Genomic DNA, 15,934 nt, shown 5'->3' with positions numbered 1-15,934 from the left:
ATTCGACTCTGCGCATGTTTATTATGCTATAGTAACCATTTATGTCAAAAAATAAAAGAGTCGAAAATTTGCCATTTTTCGAAAATTTTCCTTACTATAGTACAGGGATATTTTCAAAAAATGACCAATTTTCGACCTTTTTATTTTTCGATAAAACTGGTTACTATAGCACAATTGACATGCGCAGAACCCATTATTCGACTCTGCGCATGTTTATTATGCTATAGTAACCATTTATGTCAAAAAATAAAAAGGTCGAAAATTGGCCATTTTTCGAAAATTTCCCTTACTATAGTACAGGGATTTTTTCCAAAAATGGCCAATTTTCGACCTTTTTATTTTTCGATAAAACTGGTTACTATAGCACAATTGACATGCGCAGAACCCATTATTCGACTCTGCGCATGTTTATTATGCTATAGTAACCATTTATGTCAAAAAATAAAAGAGTCGAAAATTTGCCATTTTTCGAAAATTTCCCTTACTATAGTACAGGGATTTTTTCGAAAAATGACCAATTTTCGACCCTTTTATTTTTCGATAAAACTGGTTACTATAGCACAATTGACATGCGCAGAACCCATTATTCGACTCTGCGCATGTTTATTATGCTATAGTAACCATTTATGTCAAAAAATAAAAAGGTCGAAAATTGGCCATTTTTCGAAAATTTCCCTTACTATAGTACAGGGATTTTTTCAAAAAATGACCAATTTTCGACCTTTTTATTTTTCGATAAAACTGGTTACTATAGCACGATTGACATGCGCAGAACCCATTATTCGACTCTGCGCATGTTTATTATGCTATAGTAACTATTTATGTCAAAAAATAAAAAGGTCGAAAATTGGCCATTTTTCGAAAATTTCCCTTACTATAGTACAGGGATTTTTTCAAAAAATGACCAATTTTCGACCTTTTTATTTTTCGATAAAACTGGTTACTATAGCACAATTGACATGCGCAGAACCCATTATTCGACTCTGCGCATGTTTATTATGCTATAGTAACCATTTATGTCAAAAAATAAAAGGGTCGAAAAATGGCTATTATTCGAAAATTTCCCTGTACTATAGTACAGGTATTTTTTCCAAATATGGCAAATTTTCGACCTTTTTATTTTTCGATAAAACTGGTTACTATAGCACAATTGACATGCGCAGAACCCATTATTAGACTCTGCGCATGTTTATTATGCTATAGTAACCATTTATGTCAAAAAATAAAAGGGTCGAAAATTGGCTATTTTTCGAAAATTTCCCTGTACTATAGTACAGGGATTTTTTCCAAAAATGGCCAATTTTCGACCTTTTTATTTTTCGATAAAACTGGTTACTATAGCACAATTGACATGCGCAGAACCCATTATTCGACTCTGCGCATGTTTATTATGCTATAGTAACCATTTATGTAAAAAAATAAAAGAGTCGAAAATTTGCCATTTTTCGAAAATTTCCCTTACTATAGTACAGGGATTTTTTCCAAAAATGACCAATTTTCGACCTCTTTATTTTTCGATAAAACTGGTTACTATAGCACGATTGACATGCGCAGAACGCATTATTCGACTCTGCGCATGTTTATAATGCTATAGTAACTATTTATGTCAAAAAATAAAAGGGTCGAAAAATGGCTATTATTCGAAAATTTCCCTGTACTATAGTACAGGTATTTTTTCCAAATATGGCAAATTTTCGACCTTTTTATTTTTCGATAAAACTGGTTACTATAGCACAATTGACATGCGCAGAACCCATTATTCGACTCTGCGCATGTTTATAATGCTATAGTAACCATTTATGTCAAAAAATAAAAAGGTCGACAATTGGCCATTTTTCGAAAATTTCCCTGTACTATATAGTACAGGGATTTTTTCAAAAAATGGCCAATTTTCGACCTTTTTATTTTTCGATAAAACTGGTTACTATAGCACAATTGACATGCGCAGAACCCATTATTCGACTCTGCGCATGTTTATTATGCTATAGTAACCATTTATGTCAAAAAATAAAAGAGTCGAAAATTTGCCAATTTTCGAAAATTTTCCTTACTATAGTACAGGGATTTTTTCAAAAAATGACCAATTTTCGACCTTTTTATTTTTCGATAAAACTGGTTACTATAGCACAATTGACATGCGCAGAACGCATTATTCGACTCTGCGCATGTTTATAATGCTATAGTAACCATTTATGTCAAAAAATAAAAAGGTCGAAAATTGGCCATTTTTCGAAAATTTCCCTTACTATAGTACAGGGATTTTTTTCAAAAAATGACCAATTTTCGACCTTTTTATTTTTCGATAAAACTGGTTACTATAGCACGATTGACATGCGCAGAACGCATTATTCGACTCTGCGCATGTTTATAATGCTATAGTAACTATTTATGTTAAAAAATAAAAAGGTCGAAAATTGGCCATTTTTCGAAAATTTCCCTTACTATAGTACAAGGATTTTTTCAAAAAATGACCAATTTTCGACCTTTTTATTTTTCGATAAAACTGGTTACTATAGCACAATTGACATGCGCAGAACCCATTATTCGACTCTGCGCATGTTTATTATGGTATAGTAACCATTTATGTCAAAAAATAAAAAGGTCGAAAATTGGCCATTTTTCGAAAATTTCCCTTACTATAGTACAGGGATTTTTTCCAAAAAATGACAAATTTTCGACCTTTTTATTTTTCGATAAAACTGGTTACTATAGCACAATTGACATGCGTAGAACCCATTATTCGACTCTGCACATGTTTATTATGCTATAGTAACCATTTATGTCAAAAAATGAAAGGGTCGAAAAATGGCCATTTTTCGAAAATTTCCCTGTACTATAATAGTACAAGGATTTTTTCCAAAAATGGCCAATTTTCGACTTTTTTTTTCTCGATAAAACTGGTTACTATAGCACAATTGACATGCGCAGAACCCATTATTCGACTCTGTGCATGTTTATTATGCTATAGTAACCATTTATGTCAAAAAATAAATCGGAAAATGGCAATTTTTCGAAAATTTCCCTGTACTAACAGTATTTTAAAAGTGCGTATTTTGTCCAAAATTTGAAAAAATCCCTGTACTATATATAGTACAGGGATTTTTTTTTTTTTTTAATTCTGTACTATACAATGACAAATAATTTGTTCCTTGTACCTACAGTAGGGAAATTAGACACTACAGTATAGCATATGTATCACAAGGTTCTTGTATCATGTAAGGTTATGTTACTTGGCGATGCATGTGAAACACATGTGATGTTGCATCACGGTATTTTCCTATGACACTAGACACATTTTAACAGTACCGCTAATCGGCTAGTTTTTGCATGATTAAATTCAAAACTACAGTACCATTAGTTAAAATTATCCAAATGCTTTAATTACAAAAGACATTTTCATCATTTAAAACATATTACGTCATGGGTTAGGGTTCGAGTGTCTGCGTACCGTCTCTTAGAATCATTTACATACAACGACCTGATTAAAACATGTTGTTTAACTTTGTGCAAACGTCTGTTTAAATCACGTATAAGTAGACCTATTATTGACAACGTTTTTATAATGTTTGACAACTTTAACAAGTACGTCATAGCCAGGCTGTGCCATTTCTTCTCTGTGAAATATACTACATTTTGTCACATCGTGGGTGGGTCGAACCGTTAAAGAAGCAAAAGGTGAAATGTCTTCCCCGGGTCGACTTTAAATGCGTTCTATTAGGCCAATCTTTGCTCTTTAATTAAACTTAAACGGTTCATAATTAACAGCTAAAACTTAGACCACACTAATATAGATTGAGAAGTATCCTATAAATTTAAGCTTAGAGTTCGCGAATTATCTTTTTTCTTTTATTTGTACGTTTGTTGATATCGATGCATTTTCCGAAATAAAAGAAATTTAATTGAAATTACACATTTTCTGCTGTGAATAAATTCGAGTTATTAAACATTGTTAAACAATGAGATTGTAAATATTTCTAAAAACCCTAAAGTTTTGATTTTGGGGAAGAAATCACAGTGTTCATAAAAAAGAAAGAAAAAGATAAAATTTCAAAATGGTAGGTGGTTGCCGTTACTCTCTACTTCAACTTCTTTCTTTTTCTCTTCTATTTCACACTTCTCCTAAAAAGTCAGTTTTGTAAATAAAGTAAAATCATGAAATATAAAAGTTTTAATGTTAATAATTGTTAATGCGTGTATGAAATAAACACCATATTAATATATTTTAAAAAATAAACTAATAAATAAAAATAAAAATAAAATGGTTTATGAAAGATTAGTGATATTTCATATAAGATATTTGATAAAAATCATTTCAACTTATGTTGCAGAGCAGAGCTGTACAATGTATATATTATATATGTATATATTCCACCATACAAACACAAAACATATACCAGAATACACTTCGTATATTATAACATTCATTCTACAGCTCCAATAATTCTAACGTTATAAGCTTGAAATGTGTTGTGAGTTTAGTTTTTTGGTTGTAAATAAACTGCATCTACACATTTGTGATTTGTTTGTGTCCATTTTCACAATAAAAAAAATTCAATAAACTCCGAAAAACTATTTCTAAACAAGATTGTAAGCGTGTACAAGACATGCACTAAAGTTTTGTTCCAATTAGATGCAACACAACGACGTACGCGCAACGCTAGTGAGTTGACCAATCACAAGCGACAGTTTGGATTATCCAAGCGTCATGATTGGTCAAATCACTTGCGGTGCGCTTACGTCATTGCGTTGCGTCTAAGCGGCCGTGAATCAAGCTTCAACAGTAAATAATCCACGTATAACAATACAATAAACAAACAGAATTATATTTACTTATATTTATTATAGCTTTTTACATTAAGGTCAAAGGTCAAAATTGTGACCTCTGACACTAAACAACCGTTTAGCATTCGCCAAGTAATATCACATAATAATGCTAATCTTTCTCCAATTTAAGACTGGTTCCAAAGAAATATATTTTGTTTAAACACACAAAAAAATTGACAATAATTTTAAACAGATGATGTTACCAAGTATTGTTAATTTATGGTTAAAATGAAAAACAACATACTCTATCGTAAATTATCGAATAAGCGCGGTTGTGATAAAAACAAGTGGGGGCTTATTTACGCGGCACTTTAAGTTGAGTTTATAAGTCACTATATTACTATGGCTACAAAACATGCAGAAGAAGTCATAGATTTTCGTCAAATAAATAACCGAAAGATATAAAATCAGGTAATGTAATTGGTTATTTAGCACAAATGTTCAATTAAGATAGAAGAAAAGTATACTGCGAGTATACGATTGACCTAATATTTGGCAGCAACGAGTCTAAAGCTCTGTCTACACTATCAAACTTTATGTGCCCATATATGGTAGTGATATGCTTAAATATTGTAGTAATATGCTTAAATATGGTAGTGATATGCTTAAATATGGTAGTGATGTGCTTAAATATGGTAGTGATATGACATCATCATGTCCATATATGGGCACATCACATTTTTTTGTCACATAAAAAAACGTATATTTGGCTCTTATCAACAGCGGCGAATATTCGATAATTTACGGTAGATACTTTATCACAGCTTGCAATACATGCCCCCTTACGTCAATAAAAGGTAATACCACTTACCTAGACCACGTGATGAAAGAGATTAAGAAAAAACAGACAAAACGTCATTTCATGATTACAATGCATAATGCAGTCAACGCGAGAAAACCTAGGGTGGGCTTATACCCTAGGGTGTGGGATTATATCCTAGGATGTGGGCTTATATCCTAGGATGTGGGCTTATTTCCTAGGATGTGGCATTATATCCTAGGATGTGGGATTATATCTTAGGATGTGGCATTATATCCTAGGATGTAGGATTATATCCTAGGATGTAGGATTATATCCTAGGATGTGGGATTATGTCCTAGGGTGGGATTATGTCCTAGGGTGGGATTATATCCTAGGGTGGGCTTATTTCCTAGGATGGGCTTATTTCCTAGGATGTGGGATTATATCCTAGGGTGGGATTATATCCTAGGGTGGGATAATATCCTAGGGTGGGATTATATCCTAGGGAGGGATTTATCCTAGGGTGGGATTTTATCCTAGGATGAGATTATATCCTAGGGTGGGATTATACCCTAGAGTGGGCTTATACCCTAGAGTGGGCTTATACCCTATAGTGGGCTTATACCATAGGGTGTGCTCATACCATAGGGTGGGCCTATACTCGGGTACTAAATACAGAACGATTTAAATGCCATGATCAGTTTTGGTTGATAAAACATTAAGAAAGTGATTTAATAAATGTAAATATAAAAAAGTGAAATAAAATGCTGGATAACGTTAAATTTAAATGCAAGAGAAAATTTGAAAAATCTAAAATTTTTGTTTAAGTGCCTGCACACAAACACATTTCTTGTAAAAACATTATAATATAAATGATAAATCATAATTAATTAAATTGTTTACAGTAATACCGTATTAAAAGGTAACTCTTAAAAAAATCACTCTGTAACGTATGCCAACTTTCATTAATTAATATTAAATACTTCTTAAAAGTACTGTGGTAACGAAATTCATATAATCTGATTAAAAAGGTTTGTGAGGCATTTTATGGGCGATAAGCACTAGTCCGCTTGGACGCAAGGCAATGACGTAGACGCAAGGCACCGACGTAGGCGCAACGCAAGGCAATGACGTAGGCGCAACGCAAGGCAATGACGTATGCGCAACGCAACGACGTGAACGCAAGGCACCTACGTAGGCGCAACACAAGCGAGATTTCAGATTACTCACGCGTCGTGATTGGTCAAATTAGTTACGATGGCCTTACGTATGACTTGCATTGCTTTACGAATTTCATTGACTTGGTTGAGAACCAATGGGACTTTGAAAAGAATTTGAAGCAAGCAAAAATAGATTATATTATAACTATATACTAAAAGCACACCAAAATAACACACCCTAAATTTTATATTAAAAACTTTTCAATTGCATTATGCAGCAATATAGAGATTATAGAACAAAATCTACACATGCTCAAACAACAATCAATGTTGTGATAGCTTCAGTGACAACATACACTTGATTAGTGGTGCTGTATCTCCCCATAATGCCCAGTATCAGAGGCAAATTCTGTAATACAGTGTAAATAATAAATACATATACCGCCATATCACATGTGCCGCCTCTATTATGATATAAGTTAGGTTAGGTACAGGCGGCACATGTGATACATACTCGTATTCTGTCAAATTACATAAACATTACAACAAAGACACAAAAGGACTGAATCAATACATAAAATAAGTGAATAAAATAACCATAATTAAATATAAAAACTATTATATAAACTATTTACATTAGTAAAAAAAAAATAAGATAAGAGTTTAAAAAGTGTAATTTAAGATTGTTTATGAATGTGGAGAATGAGTCTTAAGCTCTGTCTACACTATCAAACTAGTTTGACAAAAAAGTGTGCCCAAATATGGTAGTGGTATACCCAAATATAGTAGTGGTATACCCAAATATGGCAGTGATATAACATCATCATGTCTATATATTGTCACATAATATTTGATAGTATAGACAGAGTTTAACATAGAGTATGTGTATGTATTATTTGTAATGTATTACAGAATTAGATTTAATTTGAATTTATTTGGAAAATTATTATAAAATACTGGACAAATTATACGTATAGTAGTGAGACACATAGCATGATTGTTACTCATTTTGATTTGTGGTTTTCGCTGTTAACTTTGCACAATAAAAAAATATTTCTAGTCCAATACCGGTATGACAGCCTTAAGCTCAGTCTACACTATCAAACCAGTTTGAAAAAAAGGTGTGATGTGCCCAAATATGGTAGTGATATGCACAAATATGGTAGTGATATGAACAAATATTGTAGTGATATGACATCATGTCCATATATGGGCACATAACATTTTTTGTCACATAAAGTTTGATAGTGTAGATAGAGCTTTATAACTTCATATTATAATTCTATTGCATCACCTCAATAAATAATATTACATATAAATGGAATTATAAAATATATTTCATACATATTCAAATTCGTACGGCTTGTTGAGGTGGAATCGTTTGTCTAGTCGTCGCTGCGTTAGTTTTTTCAACTCCGAGACCCAGAAGACGGTTGATGTTAAGCAAAGTAAGAACAACAAATCTAATGAAATGAAAATTAAACAAAATATATTTTGAATATATATTGCAACATCTTCAATCCAACCTGGAACTATATTAATGACATGTGAGCTGGTTAAAATATTAGAACAAATTGTCTTCCTTTCCAGACCCCCTAGGCTCTAATAATAATTCTCTAAAGTTTTGTTTATTATTATATTATTTGAAATATTAAAGATGTATTGAAAGACTTTGAATAGGTTATTTTGTAGTTTTTAAATCAAATCAAATTTGTGGTCAAAGTAGATAACTATTATTTGACATTAAAATGGAATATTCAATCCAAAAAAAATTGTTAGAATTATTTTTTCAGGGGGACAATACATCTTTAAATCTGTTCACAATAATCCCACTTATTACCACCTACAATGCCTGTTTAAATTTCTGCACTCTTTTGATCCCCGGGATTAAACGACATAAAGAGTTTGAATTTCAACTAAATCTTATATCTATATTTACTTGAAATATGAGACCCAAAGCGCACACAAAACGACAAAAACACACAAAACGACAAAAAAACACAAATGTTTCGTACCATAAAGTGTGAGGCCCTCGGTTTGAAAGACACTTTGTAGAGGAGGAAAGTACACAACCATCAGTTGACCAAATATGGAACCTCCAACTGCATACAGGAACATACGATTGGTCAAAAAACCAATGGTGAAGATGGACTTAGTCTGAAAAAACATTATTATTAGCATCAACAAACCTCTGCAATTACTTAAGCTATGTCTATACTACACTATCAAACTTTATGTGACAAAAAAATGTGATGTGCCAATATATGGACATGATGATGTCATGTCACTACCATATTTAGGCACATCACTACCATATTTGGGCCAATCACATATTTTTTGTTTTGTCAAACTAGTTTTATAATGTAGACAGAGCTTTAAAAACTGCATAACAATGTGGAGAAAATTCATTAAAATGATTATAAATATGTTATTAAATAAAACTATTATTGAAATCAGTTGATTATAAATTAATTATTTCTGATTACACATTGAATATTTTTAATAATAACTGTCCTGTACTGTATGTTATTTTATTGTTCAAAGGACTTGAACCCACGACCTTGTGATTAAATAAAACTATTATTGAAATCAGTTGATTATAAATTAATTATTTCAGATTACACATTGAATATTTTTAATAATAACTGTCCTGTACTGTATGTTATTTTATTGTTCAAAGGACTTGAACCCACGACCTTGTGATTATGCCACAATCATAAACCACAAAGTGTCTTGATTGTGTAAGTGTCACCCTTACAAATTTCTTAAATGCTTTTTAAACTCAAGTTAAATCATGAAGAATTATTTATCTACGGTTAAGTTACCAATAACATTGTATTTGATTTATTTGTACTACGGCAGGACTTGAACCCCTGAACCTTGGATTGTGCCAGTATATTAAACCACAAAGTGTATATTTTTGACACTTTAAACTACCCTTTAGAAAAGCTTGTGATTAAAGCCCTCCTTACCTAAAGTTAAATTTACCAATAATAGTGCATATTTATTTACTGTTAGATGTGGGTTAGGTAACATGGGTTTTTGCCAGTAGGGTCCCAAACCACAGAGTGTACAAATAGCGATAGCCTCAAAACGACCCCTACAGTACACAGGTGGTCACGGTTGCAGATTTTAATGGAAGCACCCGTTATTTACTGATTGTTTACATAATAGTGTAAACAGACAATGGGGGCCTAGATTTGGTTTAGTCAATTAGAGTAAAACATGTTTCTCAGTACTTGTCTCTTTTGTCTGTGCTAGCAATTTCTAATCTGATTTATGCACAACACACATGGTTTCATCTCTCTGTGGTGTAAGTGCAAACTATTTTTTTTTTTCAATTTTGATTCAATTGATCCTCACAATATTTCATATACAGCGAGCAAATTAACTCTTTTTTACATCATCGATTTGTTTCATATATATAAATCCAAAGGCAAATAACTGAAAAAATGACAATGCTGTGGGTATCAGTGGCTGGATCTCAATGATACAAAAAAAAAGCGAAAAGCTAAATCAAAACGATAAAGTAAAACAGCCAGAAAAATTAGCGCATATATATATATATATATATATATATATATAAACAAATCAGGCAAAGAACATTAATTCTAAACCGCCCGGTGATATACTGAAATTTAATTAATTAATTTGAAACGATAAAGATGAGGAAATCTGTGAGAATGAGAAAAAGTCGCCCCTATCTTTTATATGCTACGATTGTGAAAATTATTATTCCTTTTTCAATAACTTTTATTGTTTATATATCTATTGATTATTTTTGTTTTTACTATTATATTAATGTTCGTTAAAATGTTTTTACTATTAATTATTACCATTTTTATATAGTGTTCTTAAATATTGTAATACTATTTAACCAAATGTTTTTATATTCTACTATGAAATACACTCAAAATATTTTCCTATTTGAGGACGAAATAAAGTGAAATTGAATTGAATTGAAATTGAATAAACTTTTGAAACGTTTTTGTGCAATAATATGTATTCTATATTTAATTTTTTGTTTATATTTTATATATAATCTGTTTTTTGATCGTAATATTATATATTTGCCAATCTTTAAAAGAATTTCTATTATTATTTTACTATGATAATGGACAAATAAAGCTTTTCAGTATTCAGTAATTTTTCTCATATTACAGAAATAATGATGGTCATAGCATAGGGTAGGTCCATGAGGGAATTAATGCGTTAGGGGTTACTCCATCATAGGCCTAGCCTAGCCTGAAGATGCCCGAACCCCACCCCTAAACATACACTTATTACTCATACACTTAGAACTAGTAGCATGACGAGATAAAAAGGATGTTTTATGATGTATGAGATGCACTTGAAATTGAGTAAGAGTACAGTGTTGACCCAGGGTAAATAGGCCCTGTGTAGTCAACACAAATGGGTGAAAGTCTTTTGTCACTATGTTTGTGCATTCAATCACGGTTCTATTTATGGGGGCTACTTGTAAATGGTATTTGCTATACTGAGGCGTAACTGGTAAAGTATTAACAGCTAACTTTTCACTCACATAAAAATCATTCATTTCAATATATTTGTACCTTCAATCATGGTTCCCTATATTTATGGGGGCTACGTGTAAATGGTATTTGCTATGCTGAGGTGCAAAGTATGCTACACATTCAACAAGTAACTTTTCACTTACATAAAAATCATTCATTTCGTCAGAAAGAAAATGAGTAAGCATCCATCGTACAATTTTGAAAATGATTGTAATTGAATACATAAAAAAAAACTTTTATAATAAAAAATAAACTTTTGGTGAATTGGTACAAGGTGTGTAGTTTGATAAAATTGTTTTCAGTTTCACGCTAGTTATTCGCCATTTTGAGAAAAATGTATTTTGGTTCCTCAACCCTTCTTTTTCTATAACCCCATAAGGTTTATCAATATTGCTCAGTGGCCGTATTCACCAATCACACTTAAGTAAAATATTTTCACTTAACTCAATAAATATTAAGTATTTCACTTAACTCAATAAATATTTAAGTATTTCCCTTAAATTGTATTCACTTAGGAAATTTTCTTAAGGGTAAGTGTCTCCCTTAGCCTAAGCGTGAATGGTGAATACGGCCATTGGTAATTGTGTTGAATATAGTATACATTGTGGGTTATATTACTATATATTATGGTAACTATACATTTTATACACATCGGTCAATCAACTTATACATTATAAAATGTTTTAAAATCCATTAAGAGCAATTTAACAACAGAAAGAGACAATACAGAATATATTTTTTATAAACATCATTTGAAATACAGCTAGATTTACTCACTTCCATTGACTCTATCTAAAACATATCAGTAAATCAAAAAAAGTGGAAAACATTCTGTGTTTCCATGGAAATAAACGAGAACACAGGATTTATGTTTATATAAACAAAACATTCACATTATGTCTTTTGAAGATGTCAAGTAGAATAGCACGTGTTTAACAGCTTGAATTGCATAATACTATTTAATTTACTGTTTAATATTGATTCCTCCCCACTTACTTTCATTAATCAAAGAAGATGATGAATATTCATGAGCTTGTTCGCTCACCTGTGATGTAATACTAAGGAATTTCTTGGAAGATTACAATGTCCCTGTCATGTCGTACCATGTAGTACCATCATCGCTACCATGAGGTAATAGATATTTGCAGAGGGCGTTGAATTTACGAAGGCTATTGAAGTTAACATCAAAATAATTAAAAATGTCACTGTCATGGCGGTACCGTGTAGTACCATCATCGGTACCATGAGGTAAAAGGTAATTGCCGAGGGCGTTGAGTTTATGGAGGCTATTGAAGATGACATCAAAATAATTATAAAATGTCATTGTCATGGTGGTACCATGTGTTAATGAATATTCATGAATGCGCTTACTCACCTGTGACCTACTACTAAGGGCGTTAAACATATCAAAGAATACAAAACATGTGAATGTCATGGTGGTATCACGTGGAGTAATTATATTATCTTGCATCTAGGAAAGAAAAAAAAAATTAATGTCATTATGCAATTATATGGCGACTTTCATACTATAAAGTCTATACTATTAAACTTTATTACTTTTTATATATTTTTAATAACTTTATTTTACATATGCAATTTCTAAAAGTACTCCAGCTTTTAAATAAAAAAAAAATAAAAGTTATGATTTCTCACCTCTCGCCAGAATACCCATACTGTTCCTATGACGATGATGATAGCCGAGATTAAGACATTGATGATAAGCGGACGTGTTATCATCGGCTCTTTCACGTTCCTAGGAGGCTGACGAATCACATCCTTATCAACAGGCTCTACCCCAAGACTACAATTCAAAATAATATTATACAATTGGTTTGAGTCGTTAAGCTCTGTCTGAAGTGCCCAAATATGGTAGTGATGTACACAAATATGGTAGTGATGTGCCCAAATATGGTAGTGATGTGCCCAAATATAGTAATGATATGACATCATCGTCTCTATATGGGTACATCACAGTTTGATAGTGTAGACAGAGCTTTAGGAATCTTTTACACGCAGAGGAAGTATCAAAGAATGGGTTTTTTATTGAGTGAAGAGAGGGAGGGGGGGGGGGGACACGAAGATGAAATCTCCATTCCTCCACACTTTTCAAACCCATAATCATAGAACTATTTTAATGATATGAAATTGTGTTTAGAGAAGCAACTACTTAACTGTAACTACAAAACTATTTTACAACCTCTAGGTGATACTTAAGAATTGATCATAAATTGGAGATAAAAATAAAAAAAAAGATTATAAGAACCCCATATAGCTAGCAGCAACTCATTCAAGTTTAATGATCAGAAGGTTGTAAAAAAGCTAAAACAAGAGTACAGTAATTTATGATCCATCACATTTGCTTAGGTTATATTTTATGATGCTTAGAAACCAGGAATTTCGGATTAGGCCCTTTTACACACACACCAGCCACAGACAAGAACTAAGCTATTATACACATACATATAACAGTTTAACGTCACATCCGAAGGACTAGGTACTCAAAATAATATCGACAGGATTGAAGAATTTGAGACATATATGTAAAGCAGTAACTCAAAAATATATAGTTGTTTTTATTCTTCAATTTAGACAGCTAAAAATATGAACTACCTTTTGATAATATCTATTTTTCACTATTAATCTTAAGCTCTGTCTACACACTATCAAACTTTATGTGACAAAAAAATGTGGTGTAGCCAAATATGGACATGATGTCATATCACTACCATATTTGAGTATATCACTGCCATATTTGGGCACATCACACTTCTTGTCTAGTTTGATAGTGTAGACAGAGCTTTATATGTTAGAGCTCATTCATATCTTGGATCTGCCCCTGTTTATAAAATATTTTATTATATTATTGTAATTTTGAAAGATAATTGAATATAATATTTAGCGATACCTTTGAGCTGGTGGGCCATCCATAATGATATTTATCCATAAAATCTGCATAGCATTTAAAGGGTTGGGAAAACGTAGAATGGTTGATAAGGCAACTAGTGTCAAAGCTGCTATACTCCTGAAGAAAAACAATTGTGGAAAAGTGATCAATGGAAAAGAACAAAATCATTCTCTTATATGCTGTTCTCAACGTTTGAGGTTCAAAAACTTGGAGTCACAGCATGAATTTAATCATGCCATGCATAAGTTTCTTTTATTCATCTATAAGAAAAGATAGTAAAAGGCATAAAAACATCAATATAATGAAATATATGGACAAAAAGGAAGGAGAGAAACTCCTTCAACTACATGCCTATCAAGATCAACTTCCAATTTTTTTAGAAGATATCAAGCAAATCATATAAAAATTAATTAATATCAAAGTACATATTATATTAATATAATACAAAGTGAAATGGCTAAGATAAAATAATAATTAAAAGTTGATGAAAATTACCATCACATATCTAAAGGTTTCCTATAATTAATTTCTCTAACATGCATTGGAATTTCATTCAATATTGCAAGGTTACAGTGGATCTATTGATTGTCAAAGGGTTTATTGGTTTGATGTAAACAAGTGGATTATCAATATTGATCAATCAATATCAATAATCAATACTTATTCTATATTTAACTTTGGTTTTATTCCTTTTTGTATTTTCACTCTTGTTATTGTAAATGTACATATATATTTTGACTTTGTATTGTTATTCTACGGTTTAGCAAGTTTTAAAGAACTTTTATGCATGTTTTTAACCTTTTATTTTCTATAACAGGACCATATTTAAAACAGGTGCTACATCTTATACCTGATATGTTTTATCCTGTATAAATATGTTTTAAATAAATAAAATAAATAAAACTTACGTGCTTAGCTGAAATCTAACAAAGTTCTTAATATTATAATATATTGCTTTTCCTTCTTCGATGGCCGACATAATCGTGTAGAAGTCGTCGTTCACGAGGATCATGTCCGCAGCTTCTTTACTCACATCCGTACCGGTCTGACCCATCGCGATACCGATGTCAGCCGTCTTCAACGCGACAGCGTCATTCACCCCATCGCCTGTCATACCAACTACAAGATTATTCAGTTGCAGGGCCTAGAAGATAGCAAATAATTTTCAAATTATTTTGCATACATAGTATGACATTTTACGTCATAAATCAAAATCAAATCAAAATCATCTTTATTGCAATCAACATATAAAAAATATAGGTTGGATATTTACAATTCATTTCAAAAATCCAAAAAAATATACAGGAATAAAAATTTTAATTATTCATAAACAGGGAATTTTCTTACCTTAATTATTTTTAACTTGTGGCTTGGACTAACTCGATAAAATACTGAAACCTGCACACCAAAAAAAAGAAATTGAAATAAAAACACATTAAATTGTGTAGTCACAAAACAGTTTTCCCTTTTTCTTAGAATTTGCATATTTAATTATTCTCTTTATTAACTTAAACTTGTCTAAACATTTTTAGTTTTATTGTAATTTGTATTTATTTGTTTGTTTTATTGCGTGGACAAATAAACGTGAAATTGAACTATTGGAAATTATTATATGGAGATTAGATGTACTGTATTCATCCCTAGTCTTTTATCCTAACGTTACCTGGTTAATAACTGTTGAGAGTTCCATTAACTCCATTTCTTCTACATCATCCCCTGATAATGATTTACAACCTTCTGCATAGAGGCCAAGTCTACTACCTATTAA

At 31.5% G+C, this 15,934-nt stretch overlaps 1 protein-coding gene across 2 annotated transcripts in view; it reads right to left on the bottom strand.

Annotated features, from left to right (window-relative positions):
• Window positions 1-3,370: 3,370 nt before the first annotated feature.
• The window catches only part of LOC144849621 (calcium-transporting ATPase type 2C member 1-like), a 30,413-nt gene continuing 17,849 nt past the window's right edge, over window positions 3,371-15,934 (bottom strand). The window contains exons 17-25 of one of the 2 annotated variants that reach the window (XM_078706590.1): window positions 15,830-15,927; window positions 15,514-15,564; window positions 15,075-15,310; window positions 14,167-14,283; window positions 12,915-13,062; window positions 12,637-12,732; window positions 8,742-8,883; window positions 8,071-8,189; window positions 3,371-4,119 (exon numbers count right to left, since the gene is read on the bottom strand). In XM_078706590.1, the coding sequence (XP_078562716.1) occupies window positions 4,048-4,119; window positions 8,071-8,189; window positions 8,742-8,883; window positions 12,637-12,732; window positions 12,915-13,062; window positions 14,167-14,283; window positions 15,075-15,310; window positions 15,514-15,564; window positions 15,830-15,927 (1,079 nt within the window). In that variant the 3' untranslated portion in view covers window positions 3,371-4,047. Of the gene's footprint in view, window positions 4,120-5,368; window positions 5,636-8,070; window positions 8,190-8,741; window positions 8,884-12,636; window positions 12,733-12,914; window positions 13,063-14,166; window positions 14,284-15,074; window positions 15,311-15,513; window positions 15,565-15,829; window positions 15,928-15,934 lie in introns of those variants that run through there. The other variant, XM_078706591.1, reaches the window with a different exon arrangement.

The sequence above is a fragment of the Antedon bifida genome, chromosome 8, assembly GCF_963402885.1.
Source record: "Antedon bifida chromosome 8, ecAntBifi1.1, whole genome shotgun sequence".
NCBI classification, from domain to species: Eukaryota; Metazoa; Echinodermata; class Crinoidea; order Comatulida; family Antedonidae; genus Antedon; species Antedon bifida.
The sequence above is the reverse complement of the archived record's forward strand: the minus strand, read 5'-3'. Positions and strand labels throughout refer to the sequence as shown.